The sequence below is a fragment of the Ctenopharyngodon idella genome, chromosome 23, assembly GCF_019924925.1.
Source record: "Ctenopharyngodon idella isolate HZGC_01 chromosome 23, HZGC01, whole genome shotgun sequence".
NCBI lineage: Eukaryota > Metazoa > Chordata > Actinopteri > Cypriniformes > Xenocyprididae > Ctenopharyngodon > Ctenopharyngodon idella.
In genome coordinates, this window is record NC_067242.1 from 11,532,839 (window position 1) to 11,541,169 (window position 8,331).

The 8,331-nt window shown below is 35.3% G+C and overlaps 1 protein-coding gene across 4 annotated transcripts; it reads right to left on the bottom strand.

Moving 5' to 3' along the window:
- Positions 1–144: 144 nt before the first annotated feature.
- Positions 145–8,269, bottom strand: frrs1b (ferric-chelate reductase 1b). Of its 4 annotated transcripts, none has more exons than XM_051881705.1 (16): positions 8,156–8,269; positions 6,832–7,027; positions 6,578–6,729; positions 6,340–6,434; positions 5,879–6,026; positions 5,570–5,752; positions 5,232–5,330; positions 4,359–4,509; positions 4,160–4,273; positions 3,230–3,345; positions 3,059–3,145; positions 2,312–2,409; positions 1,931–1,989; positions 1,478–1,621; positions 950–1,050; positions 145–860 (listed from the first exon to the last, which is right to left on the bottom strand). In XM_051881705.1, exons 2-16 carry the CDS (start codon positions 7,019–7,021, stop codon positions 768–770), a joined length of 1,830 nt encoding a protein of 609 aa, XP_051737665.1. In that variant the 5' UTR covers positions 7,022–7,027; positions 8,156–8,269; the 3' UTR covers positions 145–767. The 4 variants fall into 4 exon arrangements, with proteins under 4 accessions (XP_051737665.1, XP_051737663.1, XP_051737666.1 ...); XM_051881703.1 differs by lacking the exon at positions 8,156–8,269 and adding an exon at positions 7,846–8,005; XM_051881706.1 differs by lacking the exon at positions 8,156–8,269 and adding an exon at positions 7,712–7,831.
- Positions 8,270–8,331: the final 62 nt, after the last annotated feature.

Sequence of the window (8,331 nt, forward strand, 5' to 3'; positions counted from 1 at the left end):
TAACTCACCAAAAGATGATTTTAAAGAAAGGCAGCAGCACAGGTTCTTAAACTGCTGAAATAACAGTGCAAAGAGATGTTAATACAAAATATATGCACATATCCTAGAAGATAAAGCAAGTAACACAGTTTAATAATAATAATAAAAAAAAAAGTAGTTTTATTTAAAAAGGCAATAGATTTGTACAAAAACCTTCATTAAATGGTCCATTTCATCCAAACTACATTCAGTCTCTGTACAGAACGGACACATTAGTCTTTACTGTGGTTGTGAATGTTTACATCTCAGGCGATAGTAACAGTCTTTAAATCCACAATTCACTTTCAGAAATCCTCATCCATCATTTCATATTTAGAAAAAAACACAGTGTCAAGACCTGTATAAATTACTTGATCTGATGCTGTCACCAAATAACACACAAAGGGAATACGTTCTTCAGATTCAATAAAAAAGCAGATAATCAGGAGGAGACATTTGAATAACAAGCATAAGTTGTTCTTTACAACAAATAATTTTATAGGTAAGCCATATAACATTTATAATAAAAATAAATGACAAAAAGTTCTAAAAATTATACAACTAAATTGATTTATACCTCAGCAGTAAAGAAATATAATTTCAAATTAAACAAATTCATTTTAAATAATCACCATAAATTGACAGGTGGCCTGTCATAAGTAATTCTTAATCCATATTTCTTTGGCTTGTTTTAACATAGGCACAATTAGTGAAAGTCCCACAGACTGGAAACGACTGCTGAGAGTGTGTCATACTGAACTGATGGTCCAAAGGAGAACAGTCACAGATCCCAGATTTCCACAGAGATAAATAGCCAGAACTATGTTTTTAAAACAAGATTCCTAGAAAAAAAAGAACAAAAATGCAATAGATATATTAGGGTATAACATTAATGAAATGTCATGAGGAAATAAATACAAACTCAACTCACCATGCTAGAACGGTCATTCTCATCAGGAACAAACATAATCTCCTCTTTGTCGTCAGAATTAATATGTTCTGTGTAGACTTTGACGTTTTTAAAATATTTACCTGAAAAACACATTATTAATTATTATTAATATAATAATAAAAATAATAATAGCTCCATATAAAGGTGTTTATATATATAAAGGTATATATATATATATATATATATATAAAAAACACACACATACACATATACTCACTTTAGGCACAAATAACGTGCCTTCTACATTTTTTCTAGTATAAAAGCATATTGTTTTGCTCTGAAAGGTTGTGGTATTTCAAACTGATTAGCATTCAACTCAACATGTCAATCACTAATGCAGCATAATAAAACCTTTTACAATCGAATGGATTCATACGGCACAACTGATTTTCTGCCGAAATGCTAAAACACACTACTCATAAACATACAGTAAATAACCGCTGTGAAAAGACACAACTGAGGAATCTAGGTACAGGTATAAATCACACATGAGGGCGGTTTACTGACCTATAGGTAAAAACCCCCTTCGATGGACTTCCAGAACCAAATCTGCCAACACAAACCATACCACAATGAACGCCAGGACCCCTGTGGACCATGGAGCAGGCAGGAGCAGAGCTTGCTGATGGATCCCGAGGAAGATGGTGACAACTAAATCAGGAAACACACACAGCTCGCTTATGACGGTGTTGAATAACACATACTGCTAATATTTTGGGCACCCTGAACTAACATTATGCATCATAACATGACAAGCCTCCATTAAAGTACAATACAACATATTATATATGACATGCACTCAGTTATGATAATAAAAACTAGACAATTTTAATCCGACAAAACTGTTCACTGCGCAATTTTACTGAACTTACAAAGCTACTTTCTGCTGTCAGCAGTGTTGTTAATATAGATCTGAGCCACATAATTACACATTCAAGACTATTCACAGCATTGTCTTACCGGCCACAATTTGAACTATTGTTCCTGTTCCAAAATGCATCCAGTTGAAGATATATCTCCTGAGAGCAGGTTTTACAGAAAAGACAGACAGACATTTCAAACATGGCCATTTAAATCACAATATTACACCTGTAATTCAGCTATATAAGACACTTTTTACTGAAAATATTATATTGTTATGGCCTGTAACATCTTGCGATCCATGACAATGAGTGACAAATCTTTAAAATAATTAAAAATATAACCAAATATAACCAACTTTGGACACCAAATGTACCTGCAATTATAGAATCACCCACATATTGCATTGTATGCTATTAGTTCATTCTGGGCATTTCTTTTCTGGCTGTATTATGCAATGTTCCTGTTTCCAGGATTTACCTGGAGGCGTCTGGCGCTGGTCTGAAAAGTGCCATGACAGGTTGGATGACAGTGAGTGCCATGACAACACATCCCAAATAGGGGTGTATGCCTGCCCGCTGTGGAAAATACATTACATATTAACATTGACTGTATTCATGAAGCTAATGTTATCAACAAACTTTGATTCAACAAACTTCATGAAGAAATTAGTAATGAGAGGGAACGGCTTTTCAAAGGCTGTCAAAGTACAAGGTTGATGGGTATTATTTTGTGTGGGGGCGGGCTTGACAACCGTTGCCATGGGACAGGGCGCCCTCTGCTGGTCACACACAAGAAATGACAGAAGCTCTGACAGATATTTGGCAAGAGGGATGTCACAGATGCCCCTGGTGAGTCACAAATGTGTCCCTCATGCTCAGCCTTACGGATGGATACATGTGTCAGCTTGAGGCTCAAATAAGCCAGCACTTGCAGACTTAATAAGACACTCAATCAACACTGTGCTTGATTAATCCCTGAAGAAAAGTGGGTATGTTTTTCAGAAACGGCCAAAAAGATGCCACATGGTGGGTCACTTCTGATGAACATGGGACATTTATTGGCTCTTTGTTATTCTGAGCAGACAGCATGTGGGTCTGACACATTGGCAGCGCTGTTGAACAGTCAGAGATGTGTGATGAAGGTGGTGATAATATGACACACTGTTAAAGCATGAGTAATACTCACGTGTGTGTGTGTGTGTGTGTGTGTGTCTGTGTATGTTACCTTGCTCCAGCCTCCTCTGTACATAAAAGGCAAAACAAAGCCAACCAAGGTGAGCAGAACTGTGAGGGTCATCAGCATTCTGTGTAACTGTGGAAACAAAAAGCCTAGAAGATGATTCACATTTGAAAATGTCCTGAAATCCTCATTTTAGAAAACAAAACAAGCTCCTACCTGAAACCAGACCTTCTGCCCCAAAATATTCCTTTCAGGCCAATCGGGTTTGAAGTATCGTGCCATGATAACACCAGCACTGACCGTCGACATCCAGGCAATCAGCATAAAAGCCCCTACAGATACAAACAGATACTGAGATTCAGAAACCAGATGTTATCTAGAAAACTTTTAGATTTTTGTAAATGTTGCCACAAGGATGTTACTATGCAATTACTAGGGTATTTTGGGTGTTTGCTAGGTTGATGTTTACTGCCCCAAGAGCCCAGAACAGTGTTATTTTAGCATTATTTATATACTATTATAGTACTTAACAATGTTTTGTATTAGCTTTTATTTTTAACTTTTCATTTTTGCATTTATTTGATAGCATTTAAATGAAATACAAATCTTTTATAACAAAACTGTCATTTTAGTATTATCTATCTACTATTATAGTACTTAATATTTTGAATTTTTACATTTTTATTAATTAAATTATGTGCTTTTGTCACTTTTATTAGTTTTTGTGTTTTTTATATTACATAGCTTTATTTTCATTTCAGTTTTAGTAATTTTAGAACTACATTTCTAAAATAATTTGTAATTTTCATTAAAAATTTTTTTCTTTTAATATGTCCTTTGTTTTATTTTATTTCAGTTTTATTTCAATTAACAATTCTTATAGATTTTTATAACGATTAAAATAAATGATTCTTAATAGTATTAGTTTTAGTTAACTACAACTGTTAGTTAACCAAAAGTGTCCACCCCGAGAATACTCTTCAAAGTAAACGTCAATGTAAATTTAGAGGATTTTTGTCAGTTTTTGCTCATCTGCTCATGTGAAAATCATTTGATATATTTAATTCAGCATTCAAATGCACTGTACAGCTCACTGATAAGCTATAAATCACATTCAGTATGCAGAGTTTTGTTATTTAACTTCACCATGATATTTGATGAGAAAGGGCGATCGAGAACCAGTAAGATCCTCAGGAGGTCCTGTTATGTTTGTCTGATAGGTTGAAATCAGAGGTTGGCGGTCATGTCGATGAGTTCGCCCTGGAGACAGAGAAAACACAGTCTTTGACACTACTGGCCAAAGAAAATAACCAAGGAAACAAACAAACAAACAAAAATATCTCACCATTTTCAGCTCGACCATGTGCCATGAAGAGGTAGTACATCTGATCCAGGATGAACCTGTTTGCATTGTCAGGTAGGAGGCGTATGTCTCTGCGGAAGCTACACTGAATCACTCCGTCTGATAGTCTCCAAGCTGTGTCTTTCAGAATGTTCTAGGAATGAACATGAGCACAAAGACTAGAGTAGACTCATGCTTTTTTTGTCTTTAACTGTTTTAGCATGTTTTAGAAAAAAATCTAATCACTGTTGTCATTTATTCACACTCGTGTCATTGCAAAACCATTCTTTCCTTCTTCCATAGAACAATAATGTGCAGAAGTAAAAGGGAAGCAGGGCTGTCAAGGGCTGTCATCATGAAATCAAAATTGACAATTCTTATTTTTTTATGGAATATTTCAGTAGTTATTATAAATGATTTATCTGTGCACATCATTATTTATTTATTTATTTTGCAGCAATAGCAAACCACAACCATCCAATCAATTCTCGATAGAGAAAATCAAGTCCCGCCCTACATTTTTTCTTGTTCGAGAAGCCATTTCACTCAGATATAACTGCAATGCAGTTAAGCCTACATTACCAGTTAAAAAATGATCAATAAATTTAACAACAGAGGCTTGGGATGATACGAGAAAGAAATTAGCATTTTAAGGGCAAAAACCTGACAAATGTCTTTAAAAATAAAACATTTGAACAATGTCCTGAGGTGTGGAAACGGTAATATATGCAGAAAAATGAATCCGGGCCAATGAACTCCACCCAGGTTGTGCATTGTTTTTCTAATACGTCAACGGCCCGTCATAAATTATTTCTCACTTAAACCAGTGTGTGCTGTTTGTTAGACATTTTCACTGTTCAATCAATGCAAGTATACCTCTGAAGAGATTTTTGGGTGAGTCCGTCCAAAAACAAATGCAGCCTTGATGTCAACTCTGTCTGTGTCTCTAATACACAGATAGACATCATCGTTCCCCTGAAACGCACAACACATTTGCTATTATTTATGCTAAGACATGCTAGTCATTCAAAAGCATAATAATAATAATATTTTACAAAGTGTTATTTAGTATCAATTAATCAATTAAAATATTTTGAATTTACATTTTAGTTAAAGTTTTAGGAATTTTTGTGTATTTTTGTCATTTTGTTCTGTCAATTATATATATATATATATATATATATGAAATTATTCAAAGTTTCTGTCTATATTACCATCCATTTGTCCAGTGATAAGGCAAAGGACACATAACCATCTGCAGGTCCACTGAGCTCAAACATCACGCTACTGCCCTCTGCCCTAAAGGACAGGAAGTGACACGCCATGTCATTTTGTGGGTCACAGCCCTGTGGATCTCTCAGACAGGACTTCCTGATTCCACAGCCCTCAGAGGTGAACTGAAGAGGAGATTAGAATATTATTATTATTCATCAGTATTATTTACATATTCCAATTATTCTGAGACTGAAATGGTTCACAAACTCATGACACACTCCAGTAACTTAAGCAGTGTTTTGACTCACTGAACGTGACAGTGTTGAGGAAGCTGTGGTTTTGGCACTAATGAAACCTCCAAAGGTAGTTTGTGGCGGAGGAACGACACCATTTTGGGACACCACTGGACCTCTAATTTTCACCCAATATTCATTATAGTGACGGACAACTGTTAACCTGAATGCAAAGAAAAATCAACCCACATTAAAGTCACTATGAAATCCAAATTGACAATTATTTGTTATGGAATATTGCAGTATTTATTATAAATGATGTATCCATGCACATCAATTTTTTTTTTTTCAATGTGCCCTTATAATCTTTAATCAAAATAACTTCCCTCTAAGCAGCAACATTTTTTCTTTTCTCTGATGACGTATTTAAGTTTTTTCTTGTTCATTTCACTTGGATATACATTACAATAGGGAAAAAAAGACTATCGCAACTTGTTTCATGCCGACTTAAGTTAAAACAGCATTTGGATACTTACAGAAACTGCACACTGGAAGGAGAGTCAGGTGGTGCTACCCAGATCACCTGGACCTCTGTCTTATGGGAATCACTGGTATGACTCACAGCAGAGTTCTGTGAATATTCAAAATACAGTAGGTTCAGTGAATTATATTGAGAGAAATTTCTTAAGTACTTAACCTTTTTAGTTCAATAAATAACAAATAATAGTAAGAAAATTTTTAATAAATATTTTGTTTACAGTAAATGTCACTGACCACTTTATTGCCACACTGAAGAAGCTGAGAAATGTCAGAATTTATTAACTTAAATGATCCAACTATTTCATTGAGATTCCCAGCATTCCTAGCTTCTATGAGGAATCCTTTGAAGTACTGTTTGGTCTCTGAAGACGCCATTGATAATGTCACTGTGAATATGAAAAACAGATTATTCTATATATTTTTTCAGTGCAAAGCTTTTGGAAAGCTTTAACATATGACAAGTATACCAGTACTGTATTCCTTCCTACCTTTGATTTCATCTTCAGGGCTGAATTGGGATTTGTCTGCTGTGATGGTGAATGGTGGATCTTTGGTGCTGGGATCATAGCCATGTTGGGGTGTCATGTCCCCACAAGCCTCTTTAACCTTTCCATTACTGTAGCAAATGACTGTCTCTAAACATACCGTGAGCAGCAGCAATACAATCCTCTTCTTCATGAGAACCTGAAATAAATGGATAATTACTGTGAAACCCAAACTTTACAATGATAATTTGACAAGCAATCCAAGAGTAGCTGAAACAGGTGGCAGTACCATGGAAGATGTCCTAAAAACATGGCAATATCAAGATGCCTCTCCAAAAAAAAATGGTAATACCATGGTACTTTGAGTTAGCAAAATATATATAGTACTTAATCTCATGTCCATGATTCAATTATAAAAATACATATAGTCAGCTGCATGTTACAAATGTTTTTTTTATTTAAATGCCTGTTGTCTAATCAGTCTTTGCTGAGAAACCTGGAGAAAAAAGATAAGGAGGGGGACTGTGACTGTTACTGACTCCAGAACAGCACTAGAAGACTGCAGAGTTTAAACACAACTACTTACATGTTTGTAATTATATATATATATATATATATATATATATATATATATATATATATATATATATATATATATATATATATAAAGAGAGAGAGAGAGCGAGAAAGACCTGGTTTGTTTAATGTCAAGTGTGAATGGGATATATGGGTCAAGGTCATGTTTCTGTCTCTTCCGTCAGGCTAACGACATCTAACGATAAAGATAGGTAAGAATAAAAAAGCGTTAGTGAAAGCAAAGTGGGGAATTTTAACCTCTTCTATAAAAACTAGGATCAACTGTGCACATAGCAGCCACATTCACCTTTACACTGTAGCAGCAGCTACTTCCTAGTTGACAAGACGTCTGCGCATGTGTCAAAAGAAAATAAGCAGCCAAATAGACAGACAAGCACAATAAACTGCTGACAGAACGATAAAACAAGTATATATGCTTACCTCCATTCAACTAAAATAAACTACCATCACAATTTCACGTGAAAAAAACACAACTGTGCGCGAGGTGCATGTGCTCACTCTAAGGAATGGGCGGTCTTTTTACGAGGAGGCGTTTGATTGGTTGAATGCCGTGCTCCAAAGATTCTCCCAAAGACGTGCGGGTGAGGCTAAAATGAATGATAGATGTGTTCGAGCGAACATCGTTTTTTCATGAACACAAGCCAAGTAGTAGTAGCAGAAGTCATTTTAATTTAAGCTATATCACACGAACAAGAGTTCTGTAAAACTGAATAAGCATGGCCGTGATTACCTGTGGCACTGGGCCTGCTGCCGCCTCAGGCAAAGGTAATCCAAGTCGTGTTGGTATTCAGGCTGTCATCTCGTGCTTGTGTGGTATTACTGAAGTACACTAGTAATAATAATAAATGATAATTCATTATGTAGATAATTCACAGGTATTATGGCTATGCTGATATTCCGTATTAC